At 47.6% G+C, this 25,889-nt stretch overlaps 1 protein-coding gene across 5 annotated transcripts in view; it reads left to right on the forward strand.

The window, feature by feature from the left end:
• The window catches only part of IKZF1 (IKAROS family zinc finger 1), an 88,564-nt gene extending 63,146 nt beyond the window's left edge, over positions 1-25,418 (forward strand). For 2 of the 5 annotated variants that reach the window (XM_081080269.1, XM_081080267.1), the window contains 4 exons: positions 5,361-5,528; positions 9,939-10,064; positions 14,064-14,168; positions 22,007-24,821. In XM_081080269.1, coding sequence (XP_080936395.1) covers positions 5,361-5,528; positions 9,939-10,064; positions 14,064-14,168; positions 22,007-22,713 — 1,106 coding nt within the window. In that variant the 3' untranslated portion in view covers positions 22,714-24,821. Of the gene's footprint in view, positions 1-5,360; positions 5,529-9,938; positions 10,065-14,063; positions 14,199-22,006 lie in introns of all 5 variants that reach the window. The other 3 variants (XM_081080268.1, XM_081080266.1, XM_081080270.1) reach the window with 3 other exon arrangements.
• Positions 25,419-25,889: the final 471 nt, after the last annotated feature.

A 25,889-nucleotide genomic window follows, 5' to 3' on the forward strand; every position in this document is an offset into this window, starting at 1 on the left:
TTTAAGAAAACAAGACAGATCCCCCCAAAAACCAAAACATTATACACCAAAACGTAGGCCTCAGGCTTGCCACTGAGGAACCCTGAGTAAAACTGCATTTTTTTCTGTATTCCAACTATCAGGGTTTGGTTCTTAAATATTAGTGCAAGACGGGGTGTAGCCTTTCAGACAGAGTTCACGTGGTTTTCCCAATGGCCCGCCCTCCAACTATGACCCTTGGAAAATGGTCGTTTCATTGCCGCCAATTTTCATCTCAAAATCGGTAAAGAATTTAGTCCTGAAACCCCTGTCTGTTGAAGGCTTTGGGAGTATAAGACAATATAGTATTCTGTGTCCAAAAATGAAGGAACAAGGACAGTCTCGTGTCCGATGGCTATGCCCATGCTCCCAAGGCGTTGTCACGTTGGGGAGGCGGCGGTGGAGTCTCAGGTCTGCCCCCACCGTGGAGTGACCAGTCCCCGGTCCTGGCGATTGACCAGTCACGTGCTTTTCCACCAAACTGTCCAGCCACCACTAGTGACACGAGAGGGTCTTCAAAATACAATATTAACAGGATACATTTTACCTTTGACGAACTGTATACATGGGGTGTCTTGAATTGAACAGAAAGTTTACTCGTCTGTCCTAAAGGTGGACAAACCACAATAAAATCACCCGTTCTAGTAGTTATTGAGTGTTCAAACATAAAACATGGAAACCCTGAGCCATTCCTGCCTGGGGGGTGGCATCAGTAGGTCACCAGAAAGCCAGTACCTGGCAGCGCAGAAGGAACAGACAAAACAGATGGAAAGCATACCCCAGAGGCACAGCCAGATTACATCCCCTGAGTCTCACAAATTCAGATGACCAAAAATTAAGAGGGAATTCAGAAAATTCATTGAGCACCAAAGCTGGTTGTCAGGAAATGTACCACTTGTTCAAATTTTTAAATTTGAATTAAGAGAATTTTCACTGCACAATCGGGCTTTCCATGAATTAGCAGGAAAGTAATTTACGTGCGAGGGCTATTTCTCCATCGGGAATGTATTCACATGGTCCCAACGTATTCTGCTAAGTGTCTAACACAAGGTGACCTCTTCAAATTTTTAAATTTGAATCAGAGCAGTTTCTAACACAGTATCTTCCATTTGTGGTACATCTGGAAAACCATAAAATATGTTTATTTTCAATAAGCATTCATTTTCAATAGAAATTTGACTTCTAAAAGTAAGCAAAATTTGCTTTGCCTGGTGTGTCCTGAATCCTCTAATTATCCAGAGAAATAGACCCGTCACGTCCAGCTGTAAGTAGCACATGCAGGAGAGTCGTGGGGCTCTCCCCATTTGTAATGAGGTGGAGAGTTAGGTGGAGGTAGGTTAGCTCGTGACAGACATTTAGCAGAATGCACTGGGACCGTGAGAATACATTCCCGCTGGAGCAACAGCCCTCACAAATGAATTACTTTCCTGCTAATTCATGGAAAGCCTGGTTACACAGTGAAAATTCTCTTAAATAAGTATTTGACAAATGAATGTAAACTGCCGGAATATAATGAGTGCCTTCCCTGAGCAAAAGACTAATTGTGTCTAATGAACACAGCTGCCAGGTGTGGACGTGCACAGACGCGGCGGCTGTTTGCTGCCCACTTCTCTCCACAAATAGCAGCTAAGTGCCAAGTCCACACCAGTCCTTGGAAGCCTTTGCCCAAGCACAAGAAATTCTAGAAATAGGGACATATCTGCTATCAGTTTTATGGTCCCTGCCCTGACTTTAATTGGAAAAAAAAAAGCCGAAACAATGCACGCGTAGGCTGCCTCCTTAAGGTGTTTCCACCTGCGTAAATGTGGAAGGTCACAGGTAGATACAGAATTACATGGGTCAAATGAGGTTTGAATAACGACATGCGAGGAGGGGTCCATTCTCCAGGAAAGTGAGTGACGGCGTCAGACAAGGCATACTTTACTAACCACAGCCACCCCAAATTCTCCAAGTTGAAAACATTCTAGAGCAGTGCCTCTTGAACTTAGAGACCACACGAATCCCTGGCGGTTCCTGAAAATGCAGGGGACACTGGGGACGCGGTGCAGATGGCAGGGTGTGCTGTTGAGTGGACCGTGAACTGTGCCGTTCCGGGGGGCTCGTCATTTGGGAGCCCGGGTATGACCTCACTGCCCCCAGGCAGCCAGGACACGCCCCTGCCCACCACCCAGTGAGCCTGCCCGCCGGGATCCTTCCCTGGTGGGCTGCAGCTTTCCTGGGCTCTCTCCCACCACAGAACGCTGTCCTCTGCCCATGTCAGCCCCTCGGTGAGGAGCCACTGGCTACCTCCTCTAAATGGTTTATCGGTACCACCCCCTGGCTGCCCTAGGTTTATTCAGTTTTACTTTTTTTTTAAGGCAAGTATAAGAGTAATGCCTTCCCCACCAGCATCTCAGGGTTCGCGTGAGAGTCAGAGCGCTGAGTGTATGGAAGCAAGCTGTGCAGTGTGTTCCCGCCATGCAAATACTCAGTGTCATTATTCCAAACGATGGGACTTTTCACAATAAAGACCAAGGAAAGCGCCTGGATTACGGCTGTCTTACAGTCCTGCACCCACTCTGTTCCCATCTGAGGGGACCAGGCACAGTCACCACGCTTCCTAAGCACAGCATGGAATGGGAAGGCATCTTCCACTTCCCCATCACAGCCCCGCCCACAGTTCAGGTACAATGTTTAAACTCACCCTCTCTGATATGCCTGCAGAAACTTTCTGATGCAGCCTCCATGAAGACTTTCTTCTTCGCCCAATGAAGTTATTAAAACGGGCTCAGACATCCTAATCGAGTCCCTGGAATGACAGAGTCTAGAGTCACTGGGATTGAAAACTAAATTCCGAATCCCAGTTAAATAAATACAAGGAAATACGACCTTGGAGAAACTTGATTTCATTTCGCTACCGTAAGCCCGCTAGCGACCTGCAGGAGGGGAGCACAGCTGAGCACGAATGGCGGGGCGTGTTCCCTGGCTCCCTGCCCCATTAACACCCGCAGAGGGAACTATCTGGAGTCCAAGCTCTGCGCTGTCACTTCAGGGAACACTGTCTTCACTTCACAAGTCCCCAGGCCCTGTTACGTATTCACACCAGCACAGACCGTCACCAACACACGGATTTCCAGGAAAGCTTGCAGCAGGAGTAAGACAGCAGGCAGGAGGATACACAATAAGAGCCTCAAATTAGAAGACAGATTTTACTCTGGAAGAAGCAGCTCCTTTCTTTCCTTGCTGTCCTGCTCTGAGGAAGGTGGACAAGGCTTTAAGAAATGTCCTCTCTGTCTCGGCTCGCTGGCTGCTCCTGCGGACACGCTGGCTCAAGCGTGGGGTCCCGCCTGGACCTCCCCTTCCCTTCAGACTTCAGGAGAAAGAAGGAGGTGGCACCTCATCATGGAAGGGGCACCTCACCCAGCGTGGGGGGCTCGCTCGCTTTGGGTCGTCCACACACCTCGGTTACCAGCAGGGCCCTGCTTCCTTCTCTTCAGTCTTTTCAAGGCAGGACGCCTCCGTCCCAACTGTCCTAGCAGGACACCCAGCTGAGGGGCCAGCCTGGCAGAGTGGGAGGCACGCAAGGACCATCCCACTTCACGTTGTCCTTCCGTCTGCTTGGGAGATAAACACGCACATTCACTCACGTGTGGGGGGAGGCCCAGAAGCGTTTCTAACAGATAATTAAAGGCTCTCTCTCTGTCAGACGCTCCTCAGGCTACCTGGCTGCCAGCCTTATGGGCTTCTAACTCAGAGGTTTAGTTATAGTTAGTTAGTTTTACCATCATCTTCTCACCTGCATGACTTTAAACTGTGTTTCTGCTCAGCCAAGTCCAATCCAGGTAAAGATTTGGGAAAATACCAAATGCATGCTGGTTATTATCAGGGCCCTTCCAGTTGGTCCATAGCAGAATATCATTGTAAATTAGTTTCCATTTTTACGGTAGCACCTCAGTCCTCCCTACGTAAAAATAGAAATGGTGATAATCATGAAATTCAGGTGCCCAGATAGCCTTGCCAATTTAAATTTTAGATTTGTGTAGATTCTAATGGTACCAGATATGCAGCTAATCACTTGTGCTAAGTGCTGTCTCGTCTGCCAAAGTCATGTTACTCAAATGGGAAGATTATTAAATATACACAGTAAACACATTCTTTTTTTCCTAAGAAAAAACTGTTCCTGGGAAGTGTGTTTTCAGGAAGTACAGATACTGGGGTCACACAGAGCTCTTCTAAAAAAGAAAAAAAAAGAAAAAGAAGCATTTGTTGTCGAGAGAGTTTTAGTGTTTATTTCCACATGACAAATGCATCCATCTTAGGTGACAGTTACAGGGAGTGTTCACGCATTTAGATCCCCAGGCCTGTGACGACGCCGTAGCTTATTTCTTGTCCACAGATGCCTGCTCATCCCTGTGTTGGGTCCCGGGCACAGGCACGCGCATGGCCACACACTGCGGTCACCTCTCCGGTAGCACCCCCAGGGAGGGGATTCCGAGGAACACCTACATCGCATCTCTGAGAATATTTGTACTGAAAACATCGCTTGTGTTGTGTGCATGTAGGCCAGTGTAGCAGCAAGACTTTAGGGTGTGTGAGGAAGCCAAGAGCCCGAGCCTCGGGCAGGCAGCTGTGCTATGCGGTCCTGCTCCCCAGGGCCCGGGACTTCTGTGGGCGATAAGGACTTTCCTCCAGTTTCTTCACTTCACATTTTAGTCACTCTCTCCCCCTCACACTCTCTCTGTCTGTCTCTTCCTGATTTGCCTGCGTAGGGACAGACAGGTAATGGAGAAGAAATTGAAAGGGAAAATACAGGGAAAATGTAAATGAAAAGAAGTTATTATAACTGTTATAATGAAGTGCCTTTCATTTAAATATAAGAATGTAACGCTGAAATGAACTTGTGATCCTGAAATGCATTTTTAATGAGTTTCCTTTTTATTTTGCTGCTTCAGTGGCATATTTTAAAGACCCTTTGAAAAAAGCCACATTAAAAACCCCACCAAATGCCACAACACGCAAAATTGGATATTGGTTTATTCCAAAACTGCTCATCAGGAAGAGTGGCTCTTCATCACAAAATGTTGCAGTCACTTTATTTAAATGAGTTTGAATTTGCATTGTGATGTGCCATTCTGATTTAGGGGAAAAAAATTAGATTTTCAGATCAAATTGACCCAACCAGTGAAGCGTTAAGGAGCTGGCAGGTTCAGTCTGAAAGCCTCGTGTTCTATCAAACCTGCCGCGGTGGAAGCCACAGGCCCGTGGGAAACAACTTTCTGGCCGGCCGGCCGGCCGGGCGGCGTCCTCCTCCCGTCCCGTCCCCGTGGAGGACGGCTCTCACCAGCTCCCTGTCTTCCTCCCAGGAGAGCGGCCTTTCCAGTGCAGCCAGTGTGGGGCCTCCTTCACACAGAAGGGCAACCTGCTCCGTCACATCAAGTTACACTCGGGGGAGAAGCCCTTCAAGTGCCACCTGTGCAACTATGCCTGCCGCCGAAGGGACGCCCTCACGGGCCACCTGAGGACGCACTCCGGTAGGTCCTCTGGGCGCAGTCCAGGGCTCGGGGACTCGGAAGCCACCCTGTACTGCGTGTGGGCGAGGGAGCCCTTCTTGTTGGCTGGCCCGGTCCCAGGGCACAGCCGTCCATCGGGGACTGGCCACTCTGATGACTGTGGCGGCATCAGTGTCACCCTCATATTCTGTGATTTCCGCGTGGGGAAATCTCACGTACACAGACGTCCTGCCTTAGGTAGACTGTGGTAAAGGAGGCCTCATCCATTTTTTTCAGGTAAGTGGGTCTTTGTGAAGGCTTTTCCAAAAGTGCTTTTACTGGGTGTCCTGCTAACACCCGCAAAGCTCCCCAATCCATTTCTCTACAGTGACTGTTAAGTCACGTGCATTGCTGGGTTATGCAGACATTTCTGTAGCTATTATTGGGATGGTTTCTTTGCAGAGGTGGTAGGTGAGGTGATTCAGGGCTTGCAGTCACCTGTCCTGATTGGATGGACACCTGTCACCAGAGGGCACGCTGCTCGCACTGGCCTGACTATACCTCTCACGCCAGGAGCCAGTCAAGGCCTCCGTTGGAGAAGCCAGTTTGGGGCCATGACCAGATTTGAGTAAACACATCCTGAATAATCTGGATGTGTTCTCGAAACACTCCCAACCTGTGAAGTACATCCCACCTTTGACTGGATTAGATCTTCTACCTCCTGAGAAATCTTTCTTGCTATTTTTCATGATCAAGTAGCCCCACAATCTTAAAGGTCAGAGGAGGAAGGGTGGGGCCCGCAGGGTACGGCACACACGCCATCCCCAGGGGTGTTTGCCATGGCGCACAGCAGGAAGCTCTGGGGACAGGAGAAGATGGGCCATCGCACCTGCCCTCAAGGAGCTCCCATCCAAACCATCCTGTCTCGGGGACTTCTCCCAAATAGGGCGCTGGGGGAGAGGCAGAGGCTTCCTGCCAGCTCCTGCCAGACATCTCCAGGGCAGCACCTACAGAGGTACCTCCCCCAGAGCAGGGATGCTGTGTCCTTGGGGAAGTTTTCCTGGGCTCAGCCCATCTCTTTCCCAAATGTGATGAGTGTAGTTAACGTTGGGTTTGAGAATCCTCTTCCTGTGTCACTTTCTTTGTCACCCATGTACTGAGCACCCCAGGGACCCCATTCTCCAGTGGAGGAAATAGGGGCAAAGTAGCAAATCACCACTGTCTTACAAGAGCTGTGACACAGCGTCCAAGGAGATGGTGGAGCACGGGGAGGAGAGAGTTGATCTCTGGGGCGGGAGGCATCAGGAGAGATTCCGCTAGAAGAAGGGCTTGAGTCCAGGCTGAACAGTGAGTTTCTAATGTTTACATTCAGGGATGTGCCCCCCAAATGTGCAAGTCTGTATGTAATCCCAGAAAGGGGAGTGGTACGCACTTGAGCAAATATGGTGGGAAACTTGGCCGCTCTCTTGCAGTGGTACCTGCAGGCATTCCTCCAGGAGCAAGGGGCAAGGGTCCTGCAGCACTAGGGCTCAGTCAGGCCACCGTTGTCCATTCTGTCCTCCTTCCTGATGGCCAACGCAGAGGAGGCACCCAAAACACTCTCAGTTAGAAAACCGTGATGATTGGAGTGAGGGTCTTAAAATAGTCCAAGGAAGAGCCATACAAAGCCCAGGACTTTGTATGAGCAGGCAGGTCAGCAGGGGCCGACAGTGGGGCCAATGCCAGCACCTGCCCATCAGAGGCGGGCACCTGCTGAGGCCTGAGGAGGGCTTTGCTATAGGGGCCATGGAGACTAGGGGGCTCTCCCAAAGTGGGACGATGACAGTGTGACAGTAAGCATTTTTAAATGTTTCCATGTGACAGTAATGAGGAGCATGTGTGTGGTCCCACGTAGTCGTGAAGGTGAGCAGGGAACTAACTGACAAGCCAGGGTGTGCAGTCTTCAGATGTGAGGATTACGCGGTCTGTGCATAGTGCCGAAGAGGTGACGGGACAAAGAAACCCCGCAGACATCACTTATAAGGCGTCAAGCAGACAGCAGCACAGAGGGCAGTAACACTGCCCTGGGATGGTAGGAAGCAGGAAGTGCTACGTGGGCTGAAAGCAGACTCATCCTCAGCTTTCCAACATGTGGTATTCAGCCTAGATTCTCTGAGGTGCAACAGCCATCTCTCCTGCATATCAATCCCTTAAACCTAAAGGGAAACTGCTCCCTTTTCTTTCCTCTTGTGACGTCAGGACATCTAACGCAGTCTTGTCTTAGCATGGCTCCATGGATGCTCGTTTCCTTCAGTGTGTGACGGTGTCCTGTTCTGACAGTGGTAGGTTTGGGCAGCTTATGCCTCTAGGGACCCGGGGATGAGCAAGGAGACAATCCTGTCGTGAGAACGCCACCATTGATCCAGGGCTGCTGGTAACTCTGCCATCTGAAGGTGCCACTGACACACAGCTCTTAGAGAGAAACGATGATTCAAGTTCTACAGGATGATTTCACTAACATGAAATTAAGATTTCGGCCTGTGTCTACAAACTCAGATGGGGCCACCTTCTATTCCGTTGTGAAATGGCTACCCCCCGTTCCAATAGAAACATGATCAGCCTCAGACCTTTCCCTGGCAACTGGGGAGGGCCGGGGGTTCCAAAGACCAAAGACCAACTGGAGAACCTGACCCACACTGACAACGAGGGGGTGGGGCGGCCTTGCAGGGTAGGGGAGGCAGCCCCTTCCCTCTCCACTGCTTTCTGTGCAAGCTGCGAGCTTAGCTAGAGATGTCTTTCCTACCATGTTCCCCCAAAAATAAGACCTAGCCACACTACCAGCTCTCATGCATCTTTTAGAGCACAAATTACTATAAGACATGGTATATATTACATTATATTATACAGGGTAGTATAATAATTTTTGCTCCAAAAGACGCATTAGAGCTGATGGTCCGGCTAGGTCGTATTTTCGGGGAAACATGGTACAGAACATTGGGCTATGCTTTGAGATATACTTCAGTTCTGTTGCTGACAGTAAGGTTCCAGAGTTAAAACCAATCCTTTATCAGAAAAATGGATATTCTGAGACCATGCCATATATATGAATTGGCTTAAGTTATAGCTTTTCCAGGAAAGGACACTGAGAGCCTTTCTCTATATTCTGTCAATTTCTAAAGATAGTACTCAATAGAATGTGCAATTTTAGGCAACATTGTATATTTCAATGTTATTTCCCTCATGTTAGGAATACAACACTTTTTACAGATAAGGACCTCTTCTTCTATTAAATGTTCCAGAAGTCAAATTTGGGGTTTTGTCTTCGTCTTCTTAAACTATAGCTTCTGTTCACCTAAGGAAGACATTTAACTAATATGAGCTTTAGTTAAACCATTTTACCAAACATTCCTATTTGGATGGTATTGATTCCACATAATACTTTCAACAATGTAAAACCTAACAATATGAGAAGGAAGTAGAAGATTGTTCTGGTCTTAGGATGGAAGTTTATATTCTTTATACGAGTAATTGAAGAAATTTTATCCACTTCATCTCTTAAAATCTCCTAAAATGCTATCAAAGTCTTTGAAGTTAGGCATGGTATGAATCTGTGTTAGTCTTCCTAAAATACCACTTGATAAAATTCAGGAAGAACTAAACTCATTGTACAGAACTGCATGGTTCAACACAGTAGCCACTGGCCATAAGTGGTCCTTAAATTGTAATTTTAACCACTTAAAATTAAACAAAATTAAAACTGCAGTCCTCAGTAACTCCAGCATGCTTCCCATGGTCAGTAGCCACAGGTGGCCGGTGACCACCAGACTGAGCAGTACTATGGCACAGACACAGGACAGTTCCATCGTCACAGTAAGTTCGGTTGGACGGGGCTGGCCTAGAAACCACACCGTCCTAAAGCTCTTTGGGACAAAAACAGAACTTTACTAAGTTAGAAGCAGAAAATACGTTTTGGAAATAAAATGGTCACTTCATTAAAGTCGATCGATCTACTATGATTCCTTAGAGCCCTCAAATTATCCAGTTGGGTTTCCTGGAACAGAATTCGCTGTGGTCGCCAGACCTGGCCCACCTGTGGACGTGACTGTGTTATCCAGCCAACTCGGCGTCTTCCTCCCGCTATGTCTACTTGTCCCCCCACCACATTACAACACCGCGGGGGTGTTTCCCTCCAGTTAAAAGACAGATTTCAGTCAATTAAAGCGGAGAATTTGGTGGTCAGTAGAGTGGACAAATCAAGATGAAACAGGATTGACAGGCGTTCTTGGTACGATGAAGGAAACCCCTGGGCATTAACATTTTTAAAGGTAGTAATTCTGCCGGAGTCCATGATGCTTCGAGCTCTCAAGAGCAGAGTTTTTTTGACTTTTTGGTAATGACTGTATTGTATGCATTCCCCTTACACATAAGGCCGGCATTTAATTGGGGTCTTGAACTCGATTGTGTTTTCTGCAGTTGGTAAACCTCACAAATGTGGATATTGTGGCCGAAGCTATAAGCAGCGAAGCTCTTTAGAGGAACATAAAGAGCGTTGCCACAACTACTTGCAAAGCATGGGCCTTCCAGGCACGCTGTACCCAGGTAAGCGCCCACAGCACGGAGGCCACCTCGCTGGGACCCAGGGGAGTTTTGGCCACTCTAACCACACCGTTCCACTGGCGGCATGCTGTGCCAAAGTCTTCACCTCACCAGAGAGCTTGGCCTTCAAACCCCTTCCTCTTGCAATCCGGGGAAGCTTCTGAGGTGATAGTGACCCTTGAAAGTTTGCTTTTTGTGTGTGGGTTTTTTGTTTTTGTTTTTTGTATTTGCTTTTTTTTTTTTTTTCAACCTGGACTATGGATTGCTTCTTTGTGCTTAATAACCAAAATAAGATGTGAACTCTTGTTTGAAAAACTATTAGTGAAGTTGATCAAATAAGAGTTTCCATACTGTTTCCACTCACGGGTCTGGGCACCTGTCTGAAACAAGAAAGGGCGCTTGGTAGAAAAGCCGGCAGTGGACAGCATGGCGCTGTCCCCGGACTCAGGGGAAGGCTGCCTTTCCTTCCAAGCTCCGATGGTCCGCAGTGCGCTGCATCTTGAGAGGGCACTTCCCTCCAATCTCCAGCAAAGTGACAGTTACAGAGATAGATGGGCGGAACTCAGTCCACAAAGGCACCTCCTAACATTAACACAGAAGACATTTAGGAATAGATCAACCTCTTCCAAAACACGGCTCCTTTAGCATGACCACTGGGTAAATTGTCACTGGACCAAGGAGTAGGAGTTAAATGGTTGAGAATTTATGAAGCCTCACTCAGCTTTCAGACTTGAGTGAATGGCTCAAAAAGGAAATCCGTCAGGGGACACTCAGATTATATCTGTAATTTTAAATTTTACTTGATTATTGTATTTTGTTGTATTTATCATGATAAAGCAACCATCAAAGAAACCGGGCTGTTCACCCTTTCTAAGTGTACAGTTCCATGACACAAGGTACGTTTGGGAACATGCACGTTATGCGAGCAGCGGAGAGAGAGCAGGAGAGAACAGTGAGGCCCTGGAAGTCAGACAGTGTCAGCATACAGAGGCCGCTTGTCACATGTCGAGAGCGCTGCCATCCCCATGCTGTCTCCCTACCCATCAGATGACGACCTGGGACCAATGGCTGACTTCTCTGGGACTTACTCTTCTCACCTGTGAAATAGGGAGATCCCGTGAGGTGATCATTTAGCTTCCTTCAGAGTCTAAGGTCTGTTTCTAGAATGTAAAGGTATTGAGTGTCCACGGAAGATGGGACATTAGCTATTAAAAACAACAATGATGATCATGATGTAGCACATCAATTTGTGGCCGGATCCCAGGGCAGGAGACTGAGGGGTGAGAAGATGATCTATGTGCCTTTAAAATAAAATATGAATACTCGGATATGGTATTTTCCTATAAAAAACAGAAGAATGGATCTCAGAAGTAAGAGCTGCTGATTAATGGTTAAATAGCCATTTGTCTACTGAGCAAATGTTTGCTGAGGACGTGTTACCTGCAACGCCATGCCCTGTTGAGCACAGTAGTCTGAATTTCCCTTTAAAACTACACAGGGACTTGAGAAGACAAAATGAATAAGAAACAGAGCATGTGGGTTTTCTGCACTGTCCACATTTCCAAAGAAACAAGCTGTGAAGTCACAGCAGGGGGAGAGCTTCTTCCAGGGGGCAAGCAGCGTGCATGCATTTCTCTGAGTCCTGGGTTCAAGTTTCAGTTCTGAATCTTTTCCTGATTATGACCCTGAGCTCATCTCATAAACGGCAGTGATAATTCCTGCCCAGCCAACCATGTAGAAGGAAACGTGAGAGAAGGTACAGTTGTGAGAGTGACGGAGTTTGGGTCACTTGAGGATTGACATTTAATTCTCTTCTTTTGGCTGTTGATACCAATAAGCTTATAGGTCAGCAATCTAGGCATTGAATATGACCCGATGGTGAAAATCGATTCAGTGCTAAAGTGTTAATTTCCCCCTTTGGTGACCACATGGCTTGGAGTACCAGTGATGTGTCATCGTGCTCCTGTCCTCAGGAGCTGAGAAGGCGTCTCGTGTGCCGGTTGGAGGGACTTGGGAATCCATAAAAGCACTTAAGCAGAAGTCCTCCAAAGACGTCTGGGACTCGGAGGGCAGGCAGTGGGCGGGGTGGGGGTCCTGATCGCTTGGCTTTGCGGTGCCAGGGCCAGCAGAACCTGTGTCCTCTGTACATCTTCCTCTCATCCTTGCCACGCACCCCAGGACCAGCTACTCAGCACTCACGCGGACACCCAAGCAGGCTCTTCCCTCTCCAACCCCCTTAGGTTGGGGCCATTCTGGTGCAGTAGGTACACACAAAACCTACCTGATAGGATGTAGAAAAGATACGTTCTATGAATCATAGTGTCTTTTAGGCAAAGGCATTTTGGTCACCCGTTATAATTTCCTAATGTCTTTATGGAAAACATAAGTGTCTCTTGAGCCGCAAGTGTACAAATTGTGTCACAAGCCCTGAGCGGGACTGCATCAAGGGCAGAGCAGCCGGGGGCCCAGGGGCTCTGGGCTGAGCTGTTCCTCATGGTGGTGACTCTGAGGGTTGGCGCTGGCAGGAGCCTGCAGCCTGGCAGGTGCCCTGGGCATGCCACAGCGCCCTGCTGCGCAGAGAAGGATGGACACACAGGAAGCACGTGAGCGCGACAGGCCAAAAGTACAACCAGTGGGATTGAACTTGGGTTTTACGTGTATCCTTCATATAAATCAGGGCATTACATTTACCCATTTAATAAGAAACACGTGTTTTTGGTGTTAAAAAATTACATATACTAGCAATGACAAATTTGAAATATTTTTTTTCAAAGTGGTAATCATACTGAAACAAGGAAGACGTAAAATAATTAGCAATAACTTTAGTAGGTAATGTGCAGGACATAATGAAGAAAGCTACCAAACCACACCGAGAGAAAACGTGGGAGATTGAAGAGCGAGGGAGGACTAGACACTGCACGTGTGTGTCCTCCCAAATCCCGGCATGATTTAGCATAAACTTGGTTTGTAGACTTGATTGGATTTGGTAACCATATATAGTAAAGTATATCCGGAAAAATCAGTGAGGGATTTGGCATTTTTTTGAAAGCAGAATGTCTAATGCTTATTAAAATGTAGCTGTAATGTGGACCAGCTTGAAGAAGAGACAGACAGATCAATAGCAGATAAGGGGAAAGCAGCACCTCACGTCTCAGGAAGGAGGAGGCCCCTGGCAGTGGGATTTAAATGGTCTGTTCAGAAACGGTGTTGGAGGAAGTGGTTATCTATTTGGAAAATAGTCAATTTACATTTTCAGCTCCGTATACATTAGGATAAATCGCAAGGAGATGGACAACATACATTACCAAAAACCCAACTGTAAAAACTAGAACATAGATGAGACTACACAGGATAAAAAGTTGTATCTTCGATTGTAGAAAGAGATGACATAAGAAAAATAAAGATGGGCTAGAAATACTTCCTACACCAACAATTACCTCCACAATTCCTAAATATTCTACAATCTGCAGGTGTTATTTGATTTTCCAGAGCTTGCCGTGTTCAGGGATTGGGAGTGCTGGGTTCTGTCTCCGTGTTGCCAGGCTTTTGCTGCAGTGTCTTGGGCGTTTCTTCTGCTTCTCGGTTCCCTGTGCCTGTAGGTGGAGTCGGACCTTTAGATGATTTCCAGCTCTGACAGTTCTTTCATTCTCAGAAACGTGATGATGTCAGGATTGACTGAGTCAGTGAATTTGAGAGCACCTGACAAGTTAAGAGGGCTCGTCAAAGGGACACAATTACTAGTCACAGTCCACCTCCTGGTGGCAGTGGTGGTGCTTGGTCCTTTGGGCACAGGGGACAATGTGCAGTGAGCAGGTGTCTTTAGCAGGTGGTTCTGTTCAACCCCTGTCTGCCTGGCAGGGTTGCTGGGAAGATTAGAAATAATCTGTGAGAAGGGCCTGGCTTTTGTAGGCTTAACAAATGTCAGATTAGCACTGGACGTGACTGAATCCTTTCACCGTAAGCATTTCTAAACTGGCCTCTCTTAACTGTCTTTGACTTTAGTCATTAAAGAAGAAACTAATCACAGTGAAATGGCAGAAGACCTGTGCAAGACAGGATCAGAGAGATCCCTCGTGCTGGACAGACTAGCAAGTAACGTCGCCAAACGTAAGAGCTCTATGCCTCAGAAATTTGTTGGTAAGAGTTAAACGTTTGCTGTCTCTTAAAAAAAAAAAAAAAACAAACAACTGTGCGGGTGTTTTAGGCTCAGGTGGAAATCAGCTGAGTGCAGGAAAAAGAAAAAGAATCTAACTTTTTTAAAAAAGTAACAAAAGTTTAACATTTCTTAAATATCTTGGCATTTTTTCAAAATGACAGATTTTCCCCAGTAGTTTCTCCTAGAAGCAGTCTGGCAGTGTCCGGGGCACTCGGTGAGGTGGGCCTGTGGACACTCGGTGTCCACCCGGGTGGCCGGGTCAGTGTGCACAGGTTCGAGAGCGTGGGCCTGGCTCGGCCAGGGCCCACCACAGCCTGAATAGCCCAGCCTGAGCAGCCGCTGAGCTTCAGATGGTCGTTTTCCCCACGAAGCTCATACTTCTCTCCACACGGGCTACTGCAAAGGTTTAATGGGCAGAACTGCACTGTGGCCCAGGAGAAATGCCCAGTGACAAGCTACAATTCCTGTTTTCACAGGTGACCCTCCACCTGCGCCAGGTGCTTTCAGGGGTAGAGGCAGAGTGAGGCAGTCCTTTCCCCCAGCTTGTTGTCCAGTGTAGGTGGTACGGAAATGCACCAACAGCATCAGCCAGGCCAGACACTCAGCCTACGGAAAGAATGACCCCCAGGCGGGTGTGAAAGTGGAAACGCACCACGAACCTGTGGGCGTCAGGGCACAGCCATGTTAACACTGCCCTCTTGCAAAATTACGTGGCTTCTCCAAGCCATGGTTTTCTTCTTTACTTAACAGGGTTTTGTGAACATGACCTAACACCAAGGATGGGAGGACATTTAGCAAGGCTCAGTATGAAGGCCCACTCTTATCTTGGGGAGGATACAGAAAGAGGACCACGGGGGAGGGTCGTGTCCGGGAAAGAGGGTCCATAAAAGCTTCTGAAGTTGACAGTGACTTTGACGGAAGAATAGGATTTGAGCCCAGTACTGATAGTGGAAAAATGGAAGAGGATTCTGAGCAGACAGATGAGAACAATACAGAGAAATGGTGATGCTGGTTGTGGGGCTGGATGGGGACATGTGAGCCGTGTCCATGGAGAAGGGGTGGCCTAAGCTAACTCAAGTACCCTCAGAGCACATGAAAATAAAGTCTCAGGAAGCTCTGGCCATCAGATGAATGGCTTTTTATGCCAAGGTAGAAAAAAATATCCTTAATTCATTCAGTAAGCAGAAAAAAAGCATTGGCATATTCTTAACTGGAGCCACATCCAGGAAAATAGAGACTGCAGCACCGAAAGTTGATTGGGAGAAGGAGAGCAGTGGGACGGTGGTGGCATGGAAAGAGGGGTACGGACGAGAGAGGCAGCATGAGAGAGGGGGTTCAGGCCAGCGCAGGGACTGGGGGATGGAAACCACCAGTCGGGGGTACTCTGGTACGGTAGTGGGCCAGTTACAGAAATGATCGAGCCCGGAGGCTCCGTTTTTGGAACCAGGAGGATTTCCACTTTTAATCTCCTCACTTTCAAGGACTTCCTGCTTTATATGCCACGTGGGACTCTGGGAAATGTGTGCCAGGAGAGGGGATGGGTCTGAAACGTGGTAACGTTTAATGGGGCTGCGGATTCCAGAGGGTGCCTGCTGTCCTCCAAGGCAGACAGGATGGCAGGAACGGGGAAGGACCCAAGGGAGGCCAAGGTCTGGGGCTCCAGCCTCCTTCTTGCACTTAAAGTGGCTTTCATTTTGATCAGGTTTTTAAATAAAGGTTTGTCATAGGTTGGGGGTTGGGAGGGGTGGGGGAAGAAGTTAAAAGATGTTTTGTCAAACCACTGGCTGGACACAGCGTGTGGGGAGTCGCCCCATAAACGTGAGCTTTCAGACCCTGGGAATGAGCAGAGTGAGAGTCAGCTCATGAGGAGAAGAGGCTTGGCGGTGAGGTCTCAAGTCGCAGGGTGCTGTGGGGAGACCGGGTGTGCAGTGGGGAGCGCAGCTGGCAGGTGACCAGGGAGATGGAGCAGAGACCGTGCAGCCGTGCGTCTGAGGCCTGTGAAGGGTGACTGGCCTTGGGGAGCTGAGGACCACTCCACCCTGCAGGGGAGGACGCGAGACTGCCAAGGGCTTGGTCAGTGAGCATGTGCAGCCATTTTAGCTTTTGGAGACTTGAGGCCAAATGTGGTGACCTGTGAAACTCTGCTGTAGACAGCTCGCGTGAGACCGCAATTTACATGTCACCTTCACAGGTAGATGCTTCCATGTTAGGAAAAAAAAAAGCTTTGCTCAAGCAAAACTAAGGTGAACCAGAAGTCCCCTGGATAGCAGGGTGGGATCGGAAAGAAGCGCTCACAAGCGGCTGTGTCTTCTGTCAGATGTTTCCCCACGCGCTTGGTGGCTAGCAGTTTATTTCTAAAATAATGGCTCTTCTTGCCCCTGAACACCCTCACTTCAATTGGATGGGATTTCAGTCAACCATTCCTACTTGTCACAGCTCCTCACTCTCTAAAATCAAAATGGGGCTGGCGCTCTCAGGGCCCTCCTAACCTCTGCCCGGAGGCTGACTCTGTCCTTCATGGACGAGCTCAGCCGTACACGCTGGCCCAGTGCAGGTGAGCTCAGAGCCCTCCAGGTTGTCTTTCAGGACACAGGGTTTCGGGGTCCAGCTCCAGCTGTGACTAGCATGGTGGCCTGAGCACATCCCTGTCCCCACCTGGAAACGGGTGTGAGGCGTCCGTTTCAGGCCTGCCTTCTGCAGTGCTTTGTGAGGACCAAAAGCACGACAGGTGTGGCAGTGTTCTCGGCACAAGCACGCACCTGTTCGTGAGCTGATGGTATTTTCAGGTTGCATAGTGCTCAGAATGGCTTGTCGTTTGCTTCATGGGCATGTCATCTGTGGGGAACATTTTTAAATCAGGCTGCGATGTGAGCATTGCCAGCCACACTCCTCACCAAGGAGCTCATCCTCTGGGGTAACAGACACAGGTGAGCAGGACCAGTGGGGCTCAGCAGCAAGGGGCCGCCAGTGTGTCGCCACGCTGATCGTTCTCTTTAGTCTGTTCAGTGATTGTGGCGAAAACACGTTTTAAATACAGAAGAGGAAAATAACAACGATCAATATTCCTGCTACTCATTATAATCATCTTAGTTTATTTTCTTTTCTCAAAAGAAAGAAAACATCCTATTGTATTATTTAAATGACACATGAACTTAATATAAAGAATTTTCATGCAAAGATGAATATATTAAAACCACCACAAAACCCAACATCCAGAAATGACCAGCATTAAGTATAGCTGAGATTCATCCTAAACAGCTTTCTATTTCTATGCGACTGTATGTGAACAGAGAGGATAATGAATAGGTGGGAAGGTGTGGAATAAAGATGTAAAGACCCTATCATACAGTATCATACAGGTGCTACTGCAAATGAAGGCGTTCATTTCTACATGCCTTAAATTTAAGAGGTGAATAGGAAGCTACCAAAACAAGAGGACTGACTCATCCTCAAATATTTTCTCACAGGAAGATAACTATTTTTAAAGCCTTTCTCAAAGATTAAAAATGTATATTATGAAAAACATTAAGACCTTTAAGTCATTTTTAATCCATTTGTATCAGTTTAAGCAGTATCTACTGACTCATTGCTTTGTAAAATAAGGGCATTATCCCACTTCCCAATGTTTAGTTAGATAATTATTTTTACATTGTTTAGCTTAATAATTTCACATTCTTTTCTGTAATCAGAGTCCTCACAGTAGTTTATTATTTGCTCTACATTTAAACTGACTCAAAGTTCAGATCCAGTCGCTTTACAACTGTTCCTACTTTTTATTTTTCAATTATAGTTCACATTCAATATTATATTAGTTTCAGGTGCCACTAATTCTATTTGAGTAATCTCTTCATTGATTGGATTTTACACTCAAGCCACTTTTTGTGAGAAGGTTCTATAGCTGCTCTATGTCTCGAGTGCCTTGCTGTGTGAGGGTGTCTGCCCGTTGCCTTTCTACTTGAAGAGCATCTTGAGGGAATGTGTGGTGCTGGGTCACTCTTTTATCCCCCCTGAGAACTTTCTGGATCTTTCCATGACTGATGGTGAGATTTTCACTTTCTTCCTGAGTGCCTGAAGAGTTCTTTCTTTAACCTTAAAGTTAAAGAAACCTTAACTTTAACTTTTTAACTTTAAAGTTAACCTTAAAGTTAAATACCCTCACTAGGATATATCTTGGTGTTTTGCATTCTGAATAAAAATTTCCTGCCATTTTAATCTGGGGATTCCCCTTTTTTTTCCTTTATTTCTGGGAAATTCTCTTTTTTTATAAATGTATCTTTTGTTCCATCTATTGTGATTTCTATTCAAGGATAGCAGTCATCCTTATGTTGGATAATTTGTCTTCCATATCTGTTAGCATTTCAAGTTTTTTTCCGCCTTTCACATTTATTCACTGTTATTATCTTCTGTTTTTCCTCTATGTCAGTAATTCCATTTTTAGTAGTTTTTGTTCTATTACTTGCTGCTTCTAATCCAGGCATTGATTCTGTAATAATACTGTTTGGATCATTTTTTTCTTGAGATCTGCAATCTCCTTTTTTATCTCATTCTGTTGTTTTAGCATGCTTCTTTCAGTATTCTTTTTTTTAATTGAGCTCATGTCACAAAGCAATTATGAGACATTTCCTCTCTTCTTTGAATTAAGCATTTTTCCTAGGATGGGCTTAGTGGTCTGTGTTTTACTTCCTTTCTTTGTATTGCTAGGAAATATTTTCGTAGTAACCATGACATTTCTTACCATCTTGCTTTTTCTACTTGGGCTGATATAGCTTGATTGACATTTCAGATTCTTCCCATTGTATCTGAGACACTTTTATTTCCTGTGAGAGCTACTGACTTTTCTAAATCTTGAAATAATGCCAAAGATGGGCTGGGGGACTCAGGTGAGGCAGAGAGCAGTCTTTGTTAAAAGACTTTCTCTCGGCTCTCTCTCTAGTGCTGAGATTGGGTTAAATGTCCTAAGCCAGTTGTCACTGTACCGGGTTGGGGAGTGTTTCCCATCCTTAGGGGATATGCTGAGACTTTAGGCCACACCCCCTCAGTGTACCGCGTGGAGGACGTCACTCCTGTCCAGATAGACAACCTCACCACTCACTTGTGCTTTGTCACCTGGTTCTCACTATCAGAGGTTTCAACTGCTTTTTGATCAGAAGTGAAAAAACAGACCTATTTCAATTCATTCTCTACAGATATGAGGGTATTAGGGAAAATGCTGAGGGTTGTGTTGATTCATACTTAAGGTTTTTGGAAGTGAGATCAGCAGCCAAGCTTTGCCATATGAGTCATGCCAGAATTTTTTTTCCTTGGTCCTTGACTTTTTAATATATATATTTTATTAGAATGGGTTCCTTTCTTTAGTTTATTGCCAAAGTTAATTTTGTGGGCTTTTATTTTTCTCACTTTGTGGAGTATTAGGGAAGGGAAATTCCGTGGGTTGTTTCGATATGCCACGGCAATCCGAAATATTTCTTTTTCTTCCTACATCCATTTATTGTTGATACCAAGCTTGAGAAACAACAGAGTTCAATGGTTGCTTGGGAAACCATGACTTTGTGGAGAACCAGGATGATTACGTGGGAAAGCACTACTTTTGGCGGGGCTGTAAGCACTGTTATATTTATTAGAATTGGCTGCAAAGTCCACTCTCCCCTCTCTCCTTCCCAGGATAAGTGGAGGCGTAGGCTGGGATATAAGCCAGAAAGGGTTAATTCTGTTTGGGGGTTAGTGTAAGACATTTAGCACAACACAAAAACAGAAAAAAAACGTTCTGTGGTTTCTGTAATGCTGTCCGTTTATTTTTTCTGACCTCTGATGGGGAGAAACCCAACGTGATCGAGGTCCCATTCTGTTCAGTGTCTGCAGAGGGTGTGACTGGCCACTGACACGGTTTCTGTCTGTAATCAGAGGATCGCATTGGACCATTATCAGACACGTGCCACCTGACCTCCAGTAGATTAAAATGAGTGGAAATCAGGCCGTTATGTGAAAGTATCCATTTCAAAGCAAGAAAGGAGACCTAAAGATACTTTGTAGTATGATGAGGCATACTCCTCAGTAATCATCAATGGTCGCAGAGATTTTTAAAAAATAAAGGATTGTTATTAAGCCTGTGAACTATGGGATAGTTTGCCCTTCTGTGATTCTGATGAGCAGAAGGCTCTGAAGTCAGGTGTCAGCATGGGAGATGAGGGATCCTGCATTGGCACCACCCTCACCAGCCACCATCAGCCATAACCTGGATTCTGGGACAGACTGGAAGTAATTCCCCTACCTTTGTCCCTCCCCAATATGTTCTTCCTCTGGTGACTTGAGGAGAGATTCCTTCCTTCAAACCCTTCAGTGGCTTCCATCTTCCTCTGGACAATGCCTCCCCCGGCCTAGCTCTGCCTGCAGATCTGGCCCGGCCCCTCGCTCGCCCTATGCCCAGGCCTCCGCCCCACTACCTTCACCCATCCCTCCAAAGCTCCAGGCTCCTTCTCACCTGTCCCTCTTGCTACTCCCAGTGTGGGGCACGAAACCTCACCTGCCTGGCTGATTCCTCCTCCATCAGAAGCCTGGGTGACACTGTCCTAGCAATCCTTCCTTTGTCTTCATAGGACTTCCCAGACCTGATACACTGTTTGCAGGATCAGGCTTTAACGCCTGTCCCCGTTTGCTGTGTGCTGCTAGGGATGGGGACCATTTTGACTTGCTCACCTCTCTGTCACCACGGTCTGGTCCATGGTCTATGCTAGTGAAGATGTACTGAAGGGAAGAGTGAGGGGTAAAATGTATCCCTGTCAGACACGCCCCGCATGGCCTCATGTGCTTTGACTTGTAATAATACTTAACCACCCCTGAAAGTGAAGCAGGTCAACAGTCCAGACACTATTTAATGACTCTTCTCTGTAGCCATGGTTTCATACCAAACTTCTGAACAATAGATCGAGAAGGTGTATCTTTAAGAAAATTAGTTTCATTTCTTTAATGAAAATGTTTACTCTAAAGCTAATCCCGGAAAGCCAAGGCTGGGCTGAGATTTCAGCTTTCCTGGGGAAAGGAGCTTCCCGCAGACGCTGGAGGCCCAGGTCACTCGCTCGTCAGCCCTGGGCAGTAGGTCCTTGGGCATCACCCACGCTCGGTCATTTTTTGAAAGAACAAGCAAACAGCTCACCATATATCCTGTAGCTTGCTTGGTTTGCTCCAGCTTCCCACCATGAGTCTCTGGGGCACATGGTTCCAGGGCAACCGACGAGGGAAAGGAAGTGGGACTTCAGGCGAAGGAGGTTGCGGGCAATGGCTGGGATGTCTGAGTGTCCTCCTTACTCTCAGCCCAGTCAGAGCTCACTCAGCTCTGCGTTATGGACACGGATGCCGTCACTTTAGTGTGCAGAACACACAGCTATCACATATTTTGATTACATCTTATTCTAGAATATTAAAGTTGCAAATTTAAAATACATATTATTTTAAAGAGATGCATTGCAAATTATTGTGAATAATGATATAACCGTGTATTTTAATTAAATGAAATTATGATAAATTATAAGTTGCTCAGCACCCTGGAAAACACAGGCGTTCGTCTTGACCCCCACGGTGTCTGACTGCGCCGTCCGGGCACAGACAGCGAAGCCGGCGCCCCGCTGGGCTCACGCGCGTTTACCCGCCTGCGCGCGCGCGCGATTCCTCCCGAGTGGGGTGTGGGCGCTGCGGGTCCCTGCACGGGACGCCCCGGGTCGGTGCCCCGGTGACGACTTCCCGTGTCGCTGCCTGAGCTCACCGGGCCTCGCTGACTGTCACCTGCTTCCCACAGGGGACAAGTGCCTGTCGGACGTGGCCTACGACGGCGGCAGCTACGAGCAGGAGAACGAGATGATGCAGACGCACGTGATGGACCAGGCCATCAACAACGCCATCAGCTACCTGGGCGCCGAGTCCCTGCGCCCCCTGGTGCAGACGCCCCCGGGCGGCTCCGAGGTGGCCCCGGGCCTCGGCCAGATGTACCAGCTGCACAGGCCGCACGCGGAGGGCCCCGCGCGGTGCAACCCCTCGGCCCAGGACGGCGCCGTGGAGCACCTGCTGCTGCTGTCCCAGGCCAAGTCCGTGTCGTCCGAGAGGGACGCGTCCCCGAGCAACAGCTGCCAGGATTCCACGGACACGGAGAGCAACGCCGAGGAGCAGCGCGGCGGCCTCATCTACCTGACCAACCACATCACCCCCCACGCGCGCAACGGGCTGTCCATCAAGGAGGAGCAGGCAGCCTCCGACGCGCTGCGCGCGGCCCCCGACGGCCCCCAGGACGCCTTCCGCGTGACCGGCGCGGCCGGGGAGCATCTGAAGGTGTACAAGTGCGAACACTGCCGCGTGCTCTTCCTGGACCACGTCATGTACACCATCCACATGGGCTGCCACGGCTTCCGCGACCCCTTCGAGTGCAACATGTGCGGCTACCACAGCCAGGACCGCTACGAGTTCTCGTCCCACATCACGCGGGGGGAGCACCGCTTCCACCTGAGCTAAGCCGGGCCGGTGCCTCCCCACTCGCCAACCCCCCAACACCGAGCTGCAAGAAGGGAGCTGGGACCTGGGGCTTTTTCTTTTCTTAAATGACCTTCCGTTTTCTTCTTTCCTTTTTTAAGTTGCTTAGGAATTTGATTTGCATTTAGAAATAAGGAGAATTTTGGATGCTCCAAAAGTTTGGAACTGCTGGATGCTCACAAACCAATCCCCACAGATGCAGGGTTACGTTTGGTATGTTAAGTGGCTGCTACGTGTTTCCCCCAAAATAAGGGCCGGACCATCAGCTCTAATGCGTCTTTTGGAGCAAAAGTTAATACAAGACCCGGTCTTATGTTATATTATATAAGGCCTGCTCTTACATTATATTATATAAGACCAGGTCTTATATTAATGTTTGCTCCAAAAGGTGTATTAGAGCTGATGATCCAACTAGGTCTTATTTTGGGGGAAACACAGTAGCTAATATCCACTCATTCACTTGACCTAGAATATTTTCTGCCAAGTAATGGGTTATTTTCAGGAGTATTTTTGTCACACCAGGCCACGCACGGTCTGGGATGAAAGGAGACGGGTCCAGGCTAGGCCTAGGGTCGCACACCAGATGGGCTTCCCAAGGCCCCAGAAGCAGTGCTCGCAGCCCCTGGCCAGTGCTGGTGAGCTCTCCTAGGGGTGCTCTGACCCAGCAGGGGCTGCAAACTACACAGCTATGTCATGCAATTTTTCAAGGAAATTATTCTGTCATTTTCTGCACAGGAAAAGAAGTTATTGGGAAAGTTGTGCCTGTCGGGCTCCTTGGGCAAAGATGGGGAAGGGATGGCAGCCTCTCAGACTCCTCAATGTCCACTGCCCTGAATGAATTCTAGAGCAAAGGCTAGGAAGCCTTCTGAGCATAAAAGCATTGGGGGAATTTCCTGGGCAGCAGTCTGGAGCCTGACTCATTGCTCTGGAGTCATTATAAATTCTATAATGAACTAGTCCCCTCCAGTCTTCAGAAACAAACCTTCTCCTGTGCATTCGAGCTTTATAAAAAGGATGGAGCCCACAAAGATACAGTTCTGGAGCCATGCATGGGCTTCTGTGCTTACAGAACATTATGGCATTTTGAAACTGGAAACAACAGTATCATAATGCAGGTCGTGGTGCACTGAACAATGGCACAGAGAGAAGAACTGGCTGCTGAGAGCTTTCATTCAAAAGGCAGTGACAGAGAAAGACACGCCTCATCTAACTGGGCAGATTCAAAGTGGGACGCTGACATTTCCTGCGGTTCGGCCCATTCCACCTGCCCTGTGCTTTCCATCCAGCCCACAAAGTCAGGTGGTAACCAGGTTTTCTTTTTCTCAGTGGCTTCACACGAAGTTCAACCCAGAATTGTAAATAGAGGCTACTGGAGTACTTTTCTAAAATGCTTTCCCCTTCTTTTCACTGCCTTTTTTAGTTAATATAACTATTTACATACTTTTTGTTGTAGTTTTATATTGTAAAAGCATTTTCCTTTGAAACATTGTATTTAAATAAGATTTCCTACGATGATGTCAATGTGTAATTAAATTATGTTTCACAAGTGGCCACATTCTGTACCAAAAGATGTTAACGTTTTCTTCTAGCTGGTAAAGTAGAATTTTGCATGCCCTCTACCTTTTTGTTCTGTCACTGTCCTGCTGTTGGGTAGTGTGAGTGTGTGTCTTGGGGACCGCTGTGTACTGAAGTACCTGGGTGTCACAACTGTCATTGTGGTTAAAATACATAGCAGAGGAAGGAGGGTTAGAAGTGGCAGGTCCATCTGTTCAGCAGGACAATTGTTAGCCATCCTGCCTCTCCCGCCACCACCTCCCCGGACGCAGAAAGCCTGGACACAGGCTCCCGACCCAGGTCCCTTCTGGAACGTGTGCCTGAGAGCACAGGCTTGTCCTAGGTGAAGAGTCACTAGAAGGACTGCATTACTGATCTGTCACCAAAGGGCACGCATGTCCCAGCACCAGTCACTTCAGATACCAGCATGTCCCACTTCCAGTTGTGAGTCAAGTCGGGAATGAAATCTTAACATCTTGATTGAGAAAGAGATCATCCATACTTCTTATAGAAATATAAACTTCTTTGACGGTGTTTTTTCTACTTTTGTGTTTCTTTCTTATTTTGTTTTGATTACATTGTGAGTCGTATCTATCATCTTTTAGTCAAAACAAAAGGTTAAATGTATATGTGCAGTCAAGTCAAGGAGTAAATGTCTTTCTCTGTCCTTCACTCCTTAACTTCCAGCCCCTTCCAGTACTGAAGGGGCAAGCCTACTTCCAATCCAGATATCCCTCAGTCAGGTCCATGCGTTTATTTCCTACTTTAAAATGACCCCAAATCAGACTTATTTAAGATGAATAGGCATCACAAAAGCAGCACACACGCTGTCTGTCGGTGGATAGCATTCACTGTGAACATACGTAACAGATATTAATATGCAATATTGTTTAGAATACTTTCTAATACACGTTTTTTACAATGTTTCTGTGTTGATTGTCAAGGTCCACTTTGTGTGTATCTGATGCAGCTGAGAGTCTTCACCTGCCACTCTGGCAAACACATGTATAGGATCGTGAATGAGACAATGCAGTGGTACTTCCAACCCACCGCTATGATGCTGTTAAATTATTTCTGTTTGGCTGTGAACACGGGGGTGCACCCCTGGAGGAATAGAGTATCCTTTTGGACACATTTTGAGATGCTTCTTCTCTGTAGTCATAGAACAAATAAACACAAGAATGTTCTGTCGGCCCCTCCCATTAAGTCCACCTGGTATGACAAGGTGGCCATCCCCTGTGGACCCCTCCCAGGCCAAGGCCATGCACCCCATGTTTCTAGAACACTGAGCACCTCCTGTCCGAGCTGTGCTGAGCGTGGGGCCTCCGAGTGTGGGGCTGAGGGCGGGTGGAGGTGGTGGGCGACGAGCATATCCCAAGGCTGCCCACCAACCGCACAGGGCCACGCGGCAGGCCATGCCGGGGAGCACAGCACCCACACCCCGACCCGGACCTCACGCTCGCCGCACACTTCAGGTGGCACCGGAGGGCTCATCCCCGCTCTGCCACAGAAGTGCATGACTGCAAACATGGGTACAAATCCTCTGTCCCTTTTAGAGAGATAGCCAGACGTCATTTGTGTTCGGACACACATGTGTTCGGACA

Source organism: Rhinolophus hipposideros, assembly GCF_964194185.1.
Source record: "Rhinolophus hipposideros genome assembly, chromosome: 18".
Lineage (NCBI taxonomy): Eukaryota > Metazoa > Chordata > Mammalia > Chiroptera > Rhinolophidae > Rhinolophus > Rhinolophus hipposideros.